Here is an 18,390-nt window from a genome sequence, read left to right as displayed (position 1 = left end):
ATTTTTTTGTAAATCACTCATCAGTTTGAGAATTTGAAGTCCAGGACCGCTGCCAAGCTTTGCAGTCCTTTTTTTGGCACCACAGTGAAGATGCAGTAGATGTTGAAGAACTGGTTCAATGGCCATGTTGAGAAGATGTTGCACTCTCTCCCATATGATTTGGTTCTTGGTTTGACCCCTGGGGGCTGGTGCTGGAACGAAGTGGGATTGTGGCAGGGCAAGGAACTCTATCCAGTATGCCTGAGAAATGGTGTTGGGGTCCAGCAGCAATCTGTCATTGTCTCCTTCCAGGAGGCAAAGAACTTTAATCTGCCCCCACCCCCACTTGCCTGGTGGTAGCCAGGTAGCCATTGGTTCTGTTCATGGGTATTATGGCGGGGTGGGGTGGAGGACCCAAAATTTATTACCTTGTGAGGACTTAAGAGGCATGGCAAGGTTTGTTCCAGGAATACTTTGGTCAGTAGTAGTGTTATCTGTCCTTGGAGCTATAGTTCCAAAAGAACCAATGGATTGGCAGTGGGAGTAGCATCTTGAGCAGTGTTTCTCCTTTTCTTGTTTGACCAGGACCTTCCATTTATGCTTTGACTCAACAAGGATATCCTTAAGGGTGTCCTCACCAAAGAGCTTACAGTCTATGAAGCCTGATGTGGCTAGGTTGATTTTAAATGCTGTGTCCACTTTCCAGTGTTTCAGCCATAACATTCTGCAGGCAACCACTTCTGCTGGCATGGTGTTGTGCTGTGAAGTGGGTTGCGGCCAATCTGCAACAAAGGCTGCTGATCTTGCAGATTCCATCAGCGTCCTGCTGTGGATTGTTCAAGAGGTCATCAACCACTCTGGTGGGAGTAGACTTAGACATAGGAGAAAGGGTGGGAGAAAGGAGAAGGAAGCTAGCATCCTGCTGATTGTTCAAGAGGTCATCAACCACTCTGGTGGGAGTAGACTTAGACATAGGAGAAAGGGTGGGAGAAAGGAGAAGGAAGCTATTGCTTCAGGGGGAGAGGGGCTTCAGGAACAAAGGAGAAGGCAATAGAGACGATTAAGCTTAAACAAATAGGAAATAATGGTCTGTAGAAGAAGAAAGCAGGCGCCAAGAACGCCATGCCTGCTTTGTTCAGGAAGTAGCAAAAAACTGACCACTAGGCCCATGTGTGTGGTGGGACTAAGCTGGCTGGGGGACCCCATCAGGGACAGCCTGATTTTATGTTTCAGTTTATAACTTCATTCTAACAAGACTTCCGCCCCCAAGTCTCAACAAGCTCTGCATGGGCCTGCCAGGAGCCGCCTACTTCCTGAACAGTTTGGTCTCCTGCCTTTGTCCGGCAGGTGGAGCCAAAGCCCAACTCGGTACCCTAGGAAATATTCTAAGTAGCAAAATATTGTAGACATCCCACATACTATCTGAATATCTGGGATGATTATTATGCATGTATGGAAAAGCAAGAAGAAATATATTAAAGCACTCTGTTCTTTCACAGGATCAGCCTGAGATGGAGACAGCAGTTAACCTTGCCAGCTGGGATATTGAAAAACCAGCCACCCTTTCTTTCAACATCTCTGATCTTAACAACAAAGATCGCATCTTGAAACTGATCCCTGCTCTCACAACACTGACAAATCACAACCGATATTTAATAGACCATGGGAATGAAGGTGGTTTCTTTAGGATAAATCAGAAAGAAGGAGTAAGCTTCCTTCACTTAACAAAGAAGAAGCCAGTGCCTGGAACCTACTCATTACATATCAGTAGTATTCCACTCTACAAAAAGAAGGAACTCAATCAGCTTGAAGATAAACATGACAAAGACTACCTCAGTGGTGAGCTAGGAGACAACCTGAAAATGAAAATTGAAATTTTGCTTCATTAATTCACCAGAGACCAAATAATTAAAGCCAAAGATAGCTAGGTGAGACTTGAATGTTTTATTTCCCAATAAGGTTCTCCATATCACAGGTACAATCCTTCATGAATACATTTGAACATGTGAGCACTATTCCATTTTGATGTAAGCAAGGTACAGGAAGAAAACTGTAGCTCACAACAACCACTTTCTCAGGCTTCTTTTAAGTATACTTACCTTGATATGCTGAATCTTGAATACTGGGACTGCTGTTGGAAGTTGGCCACTGATGCCGAGGCAATATCCTATCAGCAGCGATGCAAGAAAACAAACTCAATCAATGGATTCTTATGTTTTGTTCCTGTTTTTAAAAAAATCTTAAAATCCGCTTCTCCAGCTACATCTTACTAGGTCAGCCGTTTATGATATCAAATTGGTGCTAGAAAATGTCCAACCTAGATTTTATAAATGCACTGTAATATATACACAACTTAGAAGCCAAAGAAATTGCAATTATTCCACCTAAATACATCAATCAACCAAAGTTTAGCTCAGTAGTTTATCTCAGTTATACCTATAATACAGTACATGTAAATTAAGTGTGTGTATACTGTAACCATGCTATTTTTATCCATGAAGCATTTGTAAACTAGAATAATAATACCCTTCATGTGAGGGTTTATAATGGTGCTTATAAGATCAACTACTTAACTGTATACACAAACCTGGTGATAACATTTCTGTGACAATCAAAATGCACTGGGGTCGATGGGGACCATTAAACATTCTCAGAAGTCACATGACACAGTGCCATCCACAGTTACACCATGACATAATGTAACATGTCAAAGAGTACCTACCGTCATTCATATCAACAAGGGTTCATTGTCAAATGTCACAATAAAACAGTTTTTTTTAGTTCATTCTGTGGCTTCATGTTCTTGCTAAAGTTACAGAAAACCATATTAAAAGCTAGATTCATGTGCATCCTAATATTCATTTTTATGTTTAAATTGAAAACAACTATTAATAAAAGCTACAAAATCCACATGGACAATTCAGTTTGCAGTTTGGTGGGGGAGAGTAGTGTACTGCGAATACTGCATTTACCAAAATAACCTGTACAACAATAATCTCTCTAAAAAGTAGCAGTTCAGAATAAATGTAACTATTAATCCCAAAAATATTTAGACAAATTCAGATTTTTATGGGTAGCCTTGTTGTTCCAAAGTGTATGCCAGTGTTTTCTGTCTCAAGAAAACAATTACGTTACGAACTTATTATCATCCTCATCATGGTTTAAATAATAATTGTGGTTGGCCTATTTCAAGTTCATTAGAGACAATCACATTATAATTTCTATTATTTCTACAAGAGTATAAAGTCAACTGATGTACCTTCTCCAACTGTAAAATGTGCTGCTAATTGTATTGTCGTGTGCTACCCCAATCTCTGAGTGGTGCAACATTCTAGGGGTTCCAGGCTCTTACCCCAGGTTCATGTTTGCTTTGGAATGAGGTACAGCAGAGACTTTGGTATCTATGATATATGGGGTGGTGGTTTTTTTTACACATATATACAACCTGAGCCTGTGATGGAGCAATTCACCGAATCAACACCCCAATAGAAATATATTTTAAATTTTTTAAAAAATTGTCCAGTAGCACCTTTGAGACCAACTAAGTTTGTTCTTGGTATGAGCTTTCGTAACAAACTTAGTCGGTCTCAAAGGTGCTACTGGACATTTTTTTATTTTTTTAAATATATTTCTACTGCGTCAGACCGACACGGCTACCTACCTGAACCCCAGTAGAGTCTTGCTTCTCCCACAGCCACAGCCTTGGATTCCAGCAGAAATCAGACATGACTCTCTCCTTGTCTTTCCAGCCTGCAAAATAAAAAAATTCCTTCAGTAGCACCTTAAAGACCAACTAAGTTTTTATTTTGGTATGAGCTTTCGTGTGCATGCACACTTCTTCAGATACACTTGAAACAGAAGAGCCAGACCCTTATGTATATACAGTTGTTGTTTAGTCGTTTAGTCGTGTCCGACTCTTCGTGACCCCATGGACCATAGCACGCCAGGCACTCCTGTCTTCCACTGCCTCCCGTAGTTTGGTCAAACTCATGTTCGTAGCTTCGAGAACACTGTCCAACCATCTTGTCCTCTGTCGTCCCCTTCTCCTAGTGCCCTCAATCTTTCCCAACATCAGGGTCTTTTCCAAGGATTCTTCTCTTCTCATGAGGTGGCCAAAGTATTGGAGCCTCAGCTTCACGATCTGTCTCCTTCCAGGGAGCACTCAGGGCTGATTTCCTAAAGAATGGATAGGTTTGATCTTCTTGCAGTCCATGGGACTCTCAAGAGTCTCCTCCAGCACCATAATTCAAAAGCATCAATTCTTCGGCGATCAGCCTTCTTTATGGTCCAGCTCTCACTTCCATACATCACTACTGGGAAAACCATAGCTTTAACTATACGGACCTTTGTCGGCAAGGTGATGTCTCTGCTTTTTAAGATGCTGTCTAGGTTTGTCATTGCTTTTCTCCCAAGAAGCAGGCGTCTTTTAATTTCGTGACTGCTGTCACCATCTGCAGTGATCAAGGAGCCCATATACAGACCCTTATGTATATACAGACCCAAAACTTAGTTGGTCTTTAATGTGCTACTGAAGGATTCTTTTTTTTTTGCTTCGACTCAGACCAACACGGCTGGCTATCTACCTGTTTCCAGCCTGCAGTTATGCTTCCACCTTCTGGCTCACATAACAGGGAAGGGAGGCCCACTCAGAGCCACTCCATTTGTTACTTTAACAACCCATGCTTAGCAGGTGTTACCAGGCTGGCCTGAGTATTCCAGCAAAGGAATCCATGTTGGATCCAGGAATTAGAAGAGGGACTCAGCCATATAGCCTAACACCCCCCCCCAAGACCCCTCATAACAGTACCATGATTGCAATATTCCAGATAATCAATAACTGTTTTTTGGATGTTGCTTCTCCATCCTATCTACCAGGGTTCAGTTGCTACGAGACCAATTTACCAGTCTGTTCTTTCATTCCTGAACTAAAAAAAATCTTCAAATACAGCAGCATGCAAGGATTTGCACCAATCTCTCTGTCCCATCGTTTGTCAGCTTTTATCATTCCAATCACCTATTGTAGGGAACATCTGGCCTGCAAGCCTAATTTGGTCCACCAGGCTTCCCCATTTGCCCCATGAAGTCATATCAGTCACAGTATACCTACATATATGATATCAGATGTGGGGCTAAAGGCCTGGCTCGGCCAAACGGAGTTTGCAGCCGCTGCCATTCAGCTGATGGGTGGGGCCTTCAAAGGGCTTTGCAAGACCCAGCTATGGGCTGAAAGAAGAGAGCCTTTTTTTCATCCTGCTCACCACCCACCCCAAATTGGTGACTGATACTGCCAAAACTGGCAACACTAAATATATGTTGCAACTGACTGGGTGGTCCCAGTCCAGTGACTGGAATTGGGCTTACAGCTTTGGGGGCTGGACTTGGGTGCTTACACGGGAATTGGGCATACAGCACCCTTTGGGGTATTCTGTTCTTGTAACAGCTAACTGCATGAGGAGATCCTCTATAAATGGGAAGGTTTGTATTTATGAGCAGCCTTTCTTCCTAAATGCTGAATAAAATTCCTCTCATAAGCTCGTTTCCCCACCCTCCAACAGGGACACACCTTTGTGTCTAGTGTGAACCGAGGAAAATCGAGGGGTGTCTGCAAATAATGATAGTCAACTGTTAGTCATTTGGCTTGCTCTGCCCACAGCTGCCAAGTTATCCCCTTTTTAAGGGATTTTCCCTTATGCTGAATAGGCTTCCTCGCGAGAAAAGGGAAAACTTGGCAGCTATGGCTCTGCCCTCTGATCAGCTGCTTCACAACTGCTTGGTGTATGGGAGGGGACAGCAAGACAAGTCAGGATGAAGACTTTTTTTGCCTCAAATCTATTTCTGGAAATTAAATTGGGGAAGGGGGTGATTTGTACAAACGCCCTGTGTACATTTTGCTTTGCAATATAAACACTAGTAGTGTATATATCTACATATTTATCTATCCATATCTCCTCTAGTTATAAATCTTCAGATCTCCCACATCAATCGCACACATCTTTTAATTGGCATTATAATGGACCAAGTTATCATTGTCTCCCTCAGTAGATGATTCTGTGTTTTCTATAAATACACTAACATCATAAAGCGAAATATAGGTACTCCTAAGATTTGAAAGATGAGATCAACACAAGAATTATTTGTAATAATGAAAAATCAAGATTGTCTTCCAAACTCAAACTATGGCATTTGGCAAAGCATGTGAACAGAATTATAATCAAGCTGTGACATTTACATTGATTTTGAAGTTTAGTAAGTTAATATGTCACTTCCCAGTAAAGATTGATTTACAAACAAGTAAAAAACACAATAATAAAATTACCGAAACGTATGTAAAACAAAATTAACAATATATCATTGATGCTGCCCAAATGTCAAAGAAAACAAAAATGTCTTTGCCTGTTGAAATTGAGCCATGGTTGGCACCAATGTGCTACAGCATAGGATGGATGTAATTGTGAGCCTTATAATGTCAATGGATTCCAGATATGTGATTTCAGAAGTTAACAATGTGTGTGTTCAGAATTTGGTGATGGCCTTTCACTGATGTTGGGAATTCCTGTTCTATCAACCATTCACTCACTTTAATCATTTACTGTCTCTGTAAACAAACATTTTAAAGTTTCCAAAAGTCATCATAACAGACAGTAGACAGACTTTAATGTACTGTAATGTATGCATTACTCATTTTGACTACAGGGATACATAGCAGCACCACTTGATTTAGTGATGTGGAATAATGTGGAACGAATAGGTAATTTTAGAGGTATTTCAGTTATTTAAACTGATTAACTCTGAGAAACAACAATTCAGATGAATAAGATACATGATAAAGATGTTTTGAAAAGCATGCATATTTCATTTCAAATGAATTGCATATTAAAACCCTTTTCAAGACGCTCCAGTTCATTCCATGCCTAGTATTTATTGCCTGATACACTGAGGCTGATTGTGGAGGGATAATCTAATACTAAAACCAACTTCAAACTAACATTGTCTTACTGCGAACTATGCAATGTGATGGCGCCAGCACTTATGTCTTTAAAGAAAGAGATATGCAGAAGGGAAAATATTTTGTTATCCCCAAACAAAGCATCAGATTTTACTGTGCTCAAACCACATCAGAACAAATCTATAAAATTGCAATGTTGTTGTATGTATTAATTCCATTCCACAGCAATTTGTGGTGTGGAGATATTCTCTAATAATTCAGCCTGCAGGATATACCGTATTATTCTGTGTATAAGACTAGGTTTTTTAAACCAAAAAACTATACATGGGTAGTGCTGAGGGGGGTGTTTTCTTAATTTGGAGTCCCCAAAATAGGCGGCGTCTTATACACAGAATAATACGGTAATTTCCAAGAATAATATATTATTTAATGTGTTGTTCGATGTAACAAATATGATAGTATGAAGGGGATCTGTTATATCTGGGAGATATATACTGTATACAGTGGTACCTCGGTTTACGCTTCCCCCGCATCCCCTGTCACACAGCGGGGATCGTAGGGGGCTTGAGAAACCCGCTACGATCCCCTGCTGTGTCGGGCGGGGTGTGGGGGAAATGCAGGATATTTCCTGCGTTTCCCCCACACCCTGCCTGTCCCTAAGCCGAAGTGCGGCGCGGGAGGGGGCTTTTCGCCGTTTGCAAATGGTGAAAAGCCCCCGCTAGGGACTGGCTTGGCGGTGGTGGGAAGAAGGGGAGCAATTCCTCCCCTTCTTCCCGCTGCCGCCAAGCCAGTCCCTAAGCCGAAGTGCGGCGCGGTGGATGCTTTTCACCATTTGCCTCACCCTTGGCTCGGTGAAGGCAAACGGCAAAATGCCCCCGTCGCGCCGCACTTCGGCTCGGGGACTGGCTTGGCCGCGGCAGGAAGAAGGGGAGGAATTCCTCCCGCCGCCGCCAGGCACAAAGCCGGTTTCTCTTCCTTTGGCAGCTGCCGCCTGGCTTCAGACGGCGGCTGCCGAGGGAAGCAGCTGTGTGCCAGGCTTCTGCGGGAGAAGCAGAGGAACCGCTTCTCCCGCCGTTGCCCGGCACAAAGCCGACATCGGACGGGGCTTCAGAAAGGCGCAGCACTTCTCTGAAGCCCTGTCCTATGCTCCTGGGTGTCCCACCCAACACACAGCGGGGGATCGTAGGGGGCTTCTCAAACCCTCTACAATCCCCGCTGTGTGACAGGCAGGATGGGGGGGGAAAGACAGGAAAGATCCTGCGCCCCCCCCATCCTGCCCGACACACAGCACGGGATCGTAGGGGGCTTGCCTTCCCCGAGAAGGCACCCGACTTTCTCGGCGAAGGCAAGCGAGGGACACCTACCTAGCCTGCCCGCTTGCCTTCGCCGAGAAAGCGCCGCCTCGGCGAAGGCAAGCGGGCGGACACCTAGTTCCTCCCCTGCTAGTTCCTCTTTGTGTTCCGCTGGTCTCTGCCGGGGCAGAGACTAGCGGAACACAAAGGGGAACCAGCTGCAGCAGGGAAAGAAGGCAAAGGAAGATCAGCTGAGAGGCGGTGACAGCTGTCAGCGCCTCTCAGCTGATCTTCCTTTGCCTTCTTCCCTTGCTACAGCTGGTTCCCCTTTTGCTAGATGAATGCCCTGATTTTCTGATCAGAGGTTTTTATGGTCACGCTTCGCAAGACAAAGTGGTGGCCATAGAAAACCTCGTCATATAGCGAGGCAACCTCCGATCAGAAAATCCTTTCATTAAGCGGAATTTTCGTCTAGCAGGGCATTCGTCTAGCGAGGCACCACTGTAACTTGATTTCTCTGTATTTGTTAACTGTACATTTCATGGATGTGGGAACTAACTCCATTCGAGTTGAAGAGTTGATGTAAATTCTGTTTACAGTCTTTATATCAGCGAGGGCCCGTTTTCAAATGCAAGTCATCACCTGATATAACTCTCATAAAGTGAGGAGTGTTTGAGAGCCAACCCTTAGAAGCACTTGTGATGCATCAAGCTGCCACTACCTGAAGCCAGAGCTGGAAGTGAGGAGGAGAGATCCAGTTTAAACACTAAGGAATTGTAAATGTGCAAAGGCTGCCACATTCTGCCAAGGTAGGAATGCTTTGTGCTTGCAGAATGCAACAAGCCTTTGTGCATGAACATTTTCTTGAAACGGTGTCACCGGGAATATGCAGGTAACCTTGGAAGGGACAGCACATGGAAGAATCCCAACCAAGCCTATGAAGAGGCGTGTAGTGGTGATAGGGGATTCCCTACTGAGGGGTACAGAAGCAGTGATCTGTGGGCCTGACAAGATGTCTCGAGAGGTGTGCTGTCTACCTGGGGCCAAGATCAAAGATGTAACAGAACGGCTGCAAGGAATAATAAAACCCACCGACAAATACCCCTTCCTTTTGGTGCATGTGGGAACCAATGACACTGCAAGCCATAGCTTACAGAAGATCAAAAATGATTATGAGGCTCTGGGCAGGAAGTTGAAGCAATTAGATGCACAAATTGTCATCTCTTCTGTCCTTCCAGTTGAACGACATGGCCCAGGGAGAGAGGGAAAAATAGGGGAAGTGAACAACTGGCTTCGCAAATGGTGCAAACAGGAACGGTTTGGATTCCTAGATCACGGTCTGCAGTTTCTTGAAGATGGACTTCTGGCAAGTGATGGACTGCACCTCACAAAAGTTGGGAGGAATGTTTTTGCCACAAAACTCAAAAACCTCATCAGGAGGGCTTTAAACTGACTTATGTGGGGGAGGGAGACAGTGGTCCTGAAGGTAGGAGTCTATCAAATACTGAAGATGATCATCCAAATGTCAAGGACCAAATGGAGCAAGCAGCATGCAGACCTAGTGGTGGGATGAAAATATCCTTAAATAAGAGACATGGGGGAATGATCAACGGTCTTCAATGTCTGTATACTAATGCACAGAGCATGGGAAATAAACAAGATGAACTTGAGCTCTTGGTACAGCAAACTAAATATGACATAATAGGCATCACTGAAACCTGGTGGGATGAGTCTCATGACTGGAATTTAGTAATAGAGGGATACAATCTATTTAAGAGAAATAGACCAAACAGGAAAGGAGGAGGAGTAGCTTTATATGTTAGGGATATGTATACCTGTGAAGAGATCCAGGATTTAAAACTTCAAAGCCAAATTGAGAGTATCTGGGTCAAAATTAAGGGAGAGAAAAACAACAGTGATCTCATTGTGGGAGTTTACTATAGATCCCCAAGCCAAACTGAGGACACAGATGATGCCTTCCTGGAACAGATGGCCAAGCATTCCAAAGGAAGTGAGATAGTAGTAATGGGGGATTTCAACTATCCTGATATTTGTTGGATGTCAAACTCAGCCAAGAGCATAAGGTCGAACAGATTCCTCACTGGCCTTGCAGACAACTTCATTGTCCAGAAAGTGGGAGAAGCAACAAGAGGATCAGCCATTTTAGATCTGGTCCTAACCAATAGTGATGACTTGGTTAGTGGGGTAGAAGTGGCAGGATCATTAGGTGGGAGTGACCATGCTCTTCTGGAGTTTATTATCCAGCGGAAAGGAGCAACCAAGCATACTAAGGTCCAAATTCTAGACTTTAAGAAAGCCGACTTCAGAAAACTTAGGGAAACGCTGGGTGAAATCCCATGGACAGTAATACTAAAAGGGAAGGGAGTTTATGATGGTTGGGAGTTTGTTAAAAGGGAGATATTAAAAGCACAACTTCAGGCAATACCAATGAGACGGAAACATGGAAGGTGCCTAAAGAAGCCAGGCTGGCTATCTAAAGAACTTTTGACTGAGTTAAGATTTAAAAGGGATATGTACAAAAAATGGAAAAGGGGGGAAATCTCCAGAGAGGAATTCAAACATATAGCCAGCACGTGTAGAGACAAAGTCAGAAAAGCTAAAGCACAGAATGAACTCAGGCTCGCTAGAGAGGTTAAAAGCAACAAAAAGGGCTTTTATGGGTATGTCCGTAGCAAAAGGAAAAACAAGGAAACAGTGGGGTCACTCAGAGGAGAAGATGGTGAAATGCAAACAGGGGACAGAGAAAGGGCAGAACTCCTCAATGCCTTCTTTGCCTCAGTCTTCTCCAAGAAAGAAAACAACGCCCGACCTGAAGAATATGGAGCAGATGATTCAGCAGGGGAAACACAGCCCAGAATAAGTAAGGAGGTAGTACAAGAATACTTGGCTAGTTTAGATGTATTCAAGTCTCCAGGGCCAGATGAACTACATCCAAGAGTATTAAAAGAACTGGCAGAGGTGATTTCAGAACCACTGGCAATAATCTTTGAAAATTCCTGGAGAACAGGCGAAGTTCCAGCAGACTGGAGGAGGGCAAATGTTGTCCCTATTTTCAAAAAGGGGAAAAGAGAGGACCCAAACAATTACCGCCCAGTCAGCCTGACATCAATACCAGGAAAGATTCTAGAGCAGATCATTAAGCAAACAGTCTGTGAGCACCTAGAAAGAAACTCTGTGATCGCTAAAAGTCAGCATGGGTTCCTGAAAAATAAGTCATGTCAGACTAATCTGATCTCATTTTTTGACAGAATTACAAGCCTGGTAGATGAAGGGAACGCTGTGGATGTAGCCTATCTTGATTTCAGCAAGGCCTTTGACAAGGTGCCCCATGATATTCTTGTAAAGAAGCTGGTAAAATGTGGGCTAGACAATGCTACCATTCAGTGGATTTGTAACTGGCTTACTGACCGAACCCAAAGGGTGCTCATCAATGGCTCCTCCTCATCCTGGAGAGTAGTGACTAGTGGGGTGCCACAGGGTTCTGTCTTGGGCCCAGTCTTGTTCAACATCTTTATCAATGACTTGGATGATGGGCTTGAGGGCATCCTGAGCAAGTTTGCAGATGACACCAAATTGGGAGGGGTGGCTAACACCCCAGAGGACAGGATCACACTTCAGAATGACCTTAACAGATTAGACAACTGGGCCAAAGCAAACAAGATGAATTTTAACAAGGAGAAATGTAAAGTACTACACTTGGGCAAAAAAAATGAAAGGCACAAATACAGGATGGGAGACACCTGGCTTGAGAGCAGTACATGTGAAAAGGATCTAGGAGTCTTGGTAGACCACAAACTTGACATGAGTCAGCAGTGTGATGCAGCAGCTAAAAAAGCCAATGCAATTCTGGGCTGCATCAATAGGAGTATAGCATCTAGATCAAGGGAAGTAATAGTACCACTGTATTCTGCTCTGGTCAGACCTCATCTGGAGTACTGTGTCCAGTTCTGGGCACCACAGTTCAAGAAGGATACTGATAAGCTGGAACGTGTCCAGAAGAGGGCAACCAAAATGGTCAAAGGCCTGGAAACGATGCCTTATGAGGAACGGCTTAGGGAGCTGGGTATGTTTAGCCTGGAGAAGAGAAGGTTAAGGGGTGATATGATAACCATGTTCAAATATATAAAAGGATGTCATATAGAGGAGGGAGAAAGGTTGTTTTCTGCTGCTCCAGAGAAGCGGACACGGAGCAACGGATTCAAACTACAAGAAAGAAAATTCCACCTAAACATTAGGAAGAACTTCCTGACAGTAAGAGCTGTTCGGCAGTGGAATTTGCTGCCAAGGAGTGTGGTGGAGTCTCCTTCTTTGGAGGTCTTTAAGCAGAGGCTTGACAGCCATCTGTCAGGAATGCTTTGATGGTGTTTCCTGCTTGGCAGGGGGTTGGACTGGATGGCCCTTGTGGTCTCTTCCAACTCTATGATTCTATGATTCTATGATCTGAGCATCCCTTCAGTCATCATGAGGAAGTCTAAAATGTATTATGAATTCCTCCCTGTGCTGCACATGCACCTTCCATATTTTATAAGAACTGGGCAATTTCAGCTTCTGTTCGTCTATTATTATTGGCAGAGAAAATTGTCAGTAAACAGCTATGGCCAGCCTGAGCCATGCCCCCTGAATTTTAAATATTTGACATGGATGGCGTAGAAAATACCTACTTTGTCCACTTACAATTTTGAAATATACACTGAATGTATAGCACATACTCTGCACATGATTATTTGTCCTTGTCTACTTGCATTTTCTTCTTCCAAGATGCCTCACTGTTATTTACAGTTACAGGTAGGTAGCCGTGTTGGTCTGAGTCGAAATAAAATAAAAAAATTCCTTCAGTAGCACCTTAAAATGTAAGTGTATCTGAGGAAGTGTGCATGCACACGAAAGCTCATACCAAAATAAAAACTTAGTTGGTCTTTAAGGTGCTACTGAAGGAATTTTTAAATATTATTTACAGGTAAAGGTGTTGCCCCAGTATGCACGTGGGAATTATATACATAGTCCTTAAAAAACAAAAAACTCCTTTAGGAAGAATACCGAATTGCACATTACAAAAATGCTGAATCAACATGAAAACTATTTCAAACTCGCTCTTTTTTTTTGCATAACTAAATATCCTCCTGCAATATCTGTATCATCTTTTATACTAATAGAAAATAGTACCAACTCCATCTGGTACGCAGGCTGAGACCCTACTTGCCCGCAGACTGTCTTCCCAGAGTGGTGCATGCTCTAGTTATCTCCTGCTTGGACTACTGCAATGCGCTCTACGTGGGGCTACATTTGAGGGTGACCTGGAAACTGCAATTAATCTAGAATGTGGCAGCTAGACTGGTGACTGGGAGTGGCCACCGGGACCATATAACACCAGTCCTGAGAGATCTAGATTGGCTCCCAGTACGTTTCCGAGCACAATTCAAAGTGTTGGTGCTGACATTTAAAGCCCTCAACGGCTTCCGCCCAGTACAATGGTACCTCGCTAGACGAATGCCTCGCGCAATGAAAAAATCGCAAGACAAAAACGTTTTGCAATTTTTTGCAAGACGAAGCAGGGCAGGGGTGCTGCAAGGAGGAGAAAGTCAGACCAAGCCTCCTCCGGGGAACCCGTCCACCTCGCACTTCTGCCACCGCCCGGCTTCCACAGGGACATGGCAATTGGCGCCACACCAAAACGGCAGCCAAGCAGCAGCTGGATCCCCCCTCACTCTCACTTTAAGCCACCGGGCAGAACCCCAAGGGAGTAGAGCCCCTTCTTGGCACGGGAGAGCTGCGTGGGCGCGAACAGGAGAGGCCAACCAGACAGTCAGTCTGCCTGCCAGCACGTGAATGGGCTGTCTGTCTGGTTGGGCACAAGGGTCCGGCTGCTGGGGAAGGAGGGAGGGAGCCTCTCCCTGGCCCTCCTCCTGCTTCCCCCTCCCCAGAGCCTTTAAAACTTCCGGCTGTGGCGGTTGAGTTGGCGCCTTTTTTGCGCTATCCCCCCCCCTAGGAACACATTAATTAAATTTCAATGCATTCCTATGGGAAACTGCTTCGCAAGACGAAATTTTCGCAATACGAAATGACTCGTGGAACGAAGTAATTTCGTCTTGTGAGGTACCACTGTATTCCTGAAGGAGCATCTTCACCCCATCATTCTGCCCAGATACTGAGGCTCCAAGGGCCTTCTGGCGGTTCCCTCCCTGCGAGGTGAGGTTACAGGGAATCAGGCAAAGGACCTTCTCGGTAGTGGCGCCTGCTCTATGGAACGCCCTTCCACCAGATGTCAAGGCAATAAGAAACTATATTACTTTTAAAAGACATCTGAAGGCAGCCCTGTTTTTAATGTTTGATGCTGTATTGTGTTTTTAATATTCGGTGGGAAGCCGCCCAGCATGGCTGGGGAAACCCAGCCAGATGGGTGGGGTATAAATAATAAAATTATTATTATTATTAGTTACAGGTAGGTAGCTGTGTTGGTCTTGAGTAGTCGAAACAAAATAAAAAAATTCCTTCCAGTAGCACCTTAGAGATCAACTAAGTTTGTCATTGGTATGAGCAGATACTGAAGAGTACTTCTTCAGATACTGTATCTGAAGAAGTGTGCATGCACATGAAAGCTCATACTAATGACAAACTTAGTTGGTCTCTAAGGTGCTACTGGAAGGAATATTATTACTATTATTAAGAAGCAAAAAGCAAAGGATGGCAAAACAGACCAGCTTAGTCCGTACCTGCCAACTGCAGTAGCCGAGGCCTTAGAGCAGGGGTCAGCAAACTTTTTCAGCAGGGGGCTGGTCCACTGTCCCTCAGACCTTGTGGGGGGCCGGACTATATTTTCAAAAAAAAAAAATGAACGAATTCCTATGCCCCACAAATAACCCAGAGATGCATTTTAAATAAAAGCACACATTCTACTCATGTAAAAACTTGCTGATTCCCGGACCGCCCGCGAGCTGGATTTAGAAGGCGATTGGGCCACATCCGGCCCCCGGGCCTTAGTTTGGGCAGCCCTGCCTTAGAGTAAGGCAGGTTTCCTGTCTGTATTTCTATCCATACTTTGTAGCGAGGAAATGTGTCATTTCTTTTTAGTGAGGTAGATCTTGAAATGTGCTACTATGGATTCTTACTGTGTCTACACAGAAGTTTTCACTTTAAACACTGAAAGTTATCTGTACAGTATGTGAATTCATCTCCAATTCTTTCTTACAGTGTGCACAAAGCTGGTCTTAAGAGACAAGACTATACATAGAAGCATACATTATGAATTCCTTTGCTCTTTCTCTTTGAAGTTAGTCTGTTTTAACTGAAGCAACAAAACCAAAATATATATGTCTGCCCTAACTGTTCTCTGTAGATCTCTAGGTACAATCAAGCTATTGAATTTGTTTGCAACTGCTTTTAGTACAAATTGTTAAATGATTCAGCCTTGTCTGCAGAAATAAAGGGGCTCATCACAGACTGCATTGTAATCCTTGCCTCTTCCTCCTACAGTGACGTCACTTAGGGTGTGCTGCTGGGTCCAGCAACAAACCTTCCCATTCCTACAAAACTAGACCCTAGTTACTCATTCCCTGTGCCCCAGAGCATGAGATACTCCCAGTAGGGATGGTGCTGCAGGTGGTGAGTAGAAGTATGTCAGATCCACCTGTTTTCACCTTAACTACCGTGTTTCTCATATTTTAAGGCATCCCCAAAAAATAAGCCATGACAGGATTTCTAAGGGTTGGTGAAAAATAAGACATACCCCGAAAATAAGCCATGTCGTGTAGCCCCGACCGAGCGAGAGGCGAAGGCGCGGGACCCAGCAGGAGCTCCCTGCCTGCTTCCCCGAGCCGTCGCGCATCGGGGGACAGAGCCGAAGATCGGCGGGCGCTCCTTGCTGGGCTTGACAAGCCCGGCAAACAGCGCCCGCCGATCTTCGGACCTGTGCTGTGTGACAGGCAGGGGTGGGGGGAAGCGGAGATCGTTCTCCGCTCTCCCCCCACCCCCGCCTGTCACCAAAGATCGGTGGGCGCTCCTTGCTGGGCTTGACAAGCCCGGCAAACAGCGCCCGCCGATCTTCGGACCTGTCCTGTGTGACAGGCGGGGGTGGGGGGGGAAGCGGAGATCGTTCTCCGCTCTCCCCCCACCCCCGCCTGTCACCAAAGATCGGCGGGCGCTGTTTGCTGGGCTTGACAAGCCCGGCAAACAGCGCCCGCCGATCTTCGGACCTGTCCTGTGTGACAGGCGGGGGTGGGGGGGGAAGCGGAGATCGTTCTCCGCTCTCCCCCCACCCCCGCCTGTCACCAAAGATCGGCGGGCGCTGTTTGCTGGGCTTGACAAGCCCGGCAAACAGCGCCCGCCGATCTTCGGACCTGTCCTGTGTGACAGGCGGGGGTGGGGGGGGAAGCGGAGATCGTTCTCCGCTCTCCCCCCACCCCCGCCTGTCACCAAAGATCGGCGGGCGCTCCTTGCTGGGCTTGACAAGCCCGGCAAACAGCGCCCGCCGACCTGTGCTGTGTGACAGGCGGGGGTGGGGGGGAAGCGGAGATCGTTCTCCGCTCTCCGCCCACCCCCGCCTGTCACCGAAGATCGGCGGGCGCTGTTTGCTGGGCTTGACAAGCCCGGCAAACAGCGCCCGCCGATCTTCGGCCCTGTGCTGTGTGACAGGCGGGGGTGGGGGAGAAGCGGAGATCGTTCTCCGCTCTCCCCCCATCCCCGCCTGTCACCGAAGATCGGCGGGCGCTCCTAGCTGGGCTTGACAAGCCCGGCAAACAGCGCCCGCCGACCTGTGCTGTGTGACAGGCGGGGGTGGGGGAGAAGCGGAGATCGTTCTCCGCTCTCCGCCCACCCCCGCCTGTCACCGAAGATCGGCGGGCGCTCCTAGCTGGGCTTGACAAGCCCGGCAAACAGCGCCCGCCGACCTGTGCTGTGTGACAGGCGGGGGTGGGGGGGAAGCGGAGATCGTTCTCCGCTCTCCCCCCACCCCCGCCTGTCACCGAAGATCGGCGGGCGCTGTTTGCTGGGCTTGACAAGCCCGGCAAACAGCGCCCGCCGATCTTCGGACCTGTCCTGTGTGACAGGCGGGGGTGGGGGGGAAGCGGAGATCGTTCTCCGCTCTCCCCCCACCCCCGCCTGTCACCGAAGATCGGCGGGCGCTGTTTGCTGGGCTTGACAAGCCCGGCAAACAGCGCCCGCCGATCTTCGGACCTGTCCTGTGTGACAGGCGGGGGTGGGGGGGGAAGGGGAGATCGTTCTCCGCTCTCCCCCCACCCCCGCCTGTCACCAAAGATCGGCGGGCGCTCCTTGCTGGGCTTGACAAGCCCGGCAAACAGCGCCCGCCGATCTTCGGACCTGTCCTGTGTGACAGGCGGGGGTGGGGGGGGAAGCGGAGATCGTGCTGCGCTCTCCCCCCACCCCCACCTGTCACCAAAGATCGGCGGGCGCTGTTTGCTGGGCTTGACAAGCCCGGCAAACAGCGCCCGCCGACCTGTGCTGTGTGACAGGCGGGGGTGGGGGAGAAGCGGAGATCGTTCTCCGCTCTCCCCCCATCCCCGCCTGTCACCGGAGATCGGCGGGCGCTCCTAGCTGGGCTTGGCAAGCCCGGCAAACAGCGCCCGCCGACCTGTGCTGTGTGACAGGCGGGGGTGGGGGGGAAGCGGAGATCGTTCTCCGCTCTCCGCCCACCCCCGCCTGTCACCGAAGATCGGCGGGCGCTGTTTGCTGGGCTTGACAAGCCCGGCAAACAGCGCCCGCCGATCTTCGGACCTGTCCTGTGTGACAGGCGGGGGTGGGGGGGGAAGCGGAGATCGTTCTCCGCTCTCCCCCCACCCCCGCCTGTCACCGAAGATCGGCGGGCGCTGTTTGCCGGGCTTGACAAGCCCGGCAAACAGCGCCCGCGTGCACTTTATTAAAAAATAAGACATCCCTCAAAAATAAGCCATGTCGTGTTTTTTTGAAGAAAAAATTAATATAAGACATGACTTATAATATGAGAAACACGGTAGGTAGGAATAGCTGGGCACATGCCAATGCAGCCAATGCAAGTCCAGGATGGAAGGGGTAGGTCATGTGGAACACCTCCATTCTGACCATTAGTGTTGATTTCTTATAGACACCTTGCCCTGAATGTCAAATAACTGCTTTAGCATAGATCAGGTTTTGAAACAGCTGTCTCAAATGACGAAAAGCAAT

General features: G+C 46.7%; 1 protein-coding gene across 1 annotated transcript in view; it reads left to right on the top strand.

Moving 5' to 3' along the window:
* Positions 1-2,764, top strand: part of FBN1 (fibrillin 1) — a 213,098-nt gene extending 210,334 nt beyond the window's left edge. The window contains exon 66 of the mRNA XM_035132327.3: positions 1,479-2,764. Coding sequence (XP_034988218.3) covers positions 1,479-1,868 — 390 coding nt within the window. The 3' untranslated portion in view covers positions 1,869-2,764. The remainder of the gene's footprint in view (positions 1-1,478) is intronic.
* The last annotated feature ends 15,626 nt before the right edge of the window (positions 2,765-18,390 follow it).

Source organism: Zootoca vivipara, chromosome 13 (assembly GCF_965207765.1).
Source record: "Zootoca vivipara chromosome 13, rZooViv2.hap1.1, whole genome shotgun sequence".
NCBI lineage: Eukaryota > Metazoa > Chordata > Lepidosauria > Squamata > Lacertidae > Zootoca > Zootoca vivipara.
The sequence above is the reverse complement of the archived record's forward strand: the minus strand, read 5'-3'. Positions and strand labels throughout refer to the sequence as shown.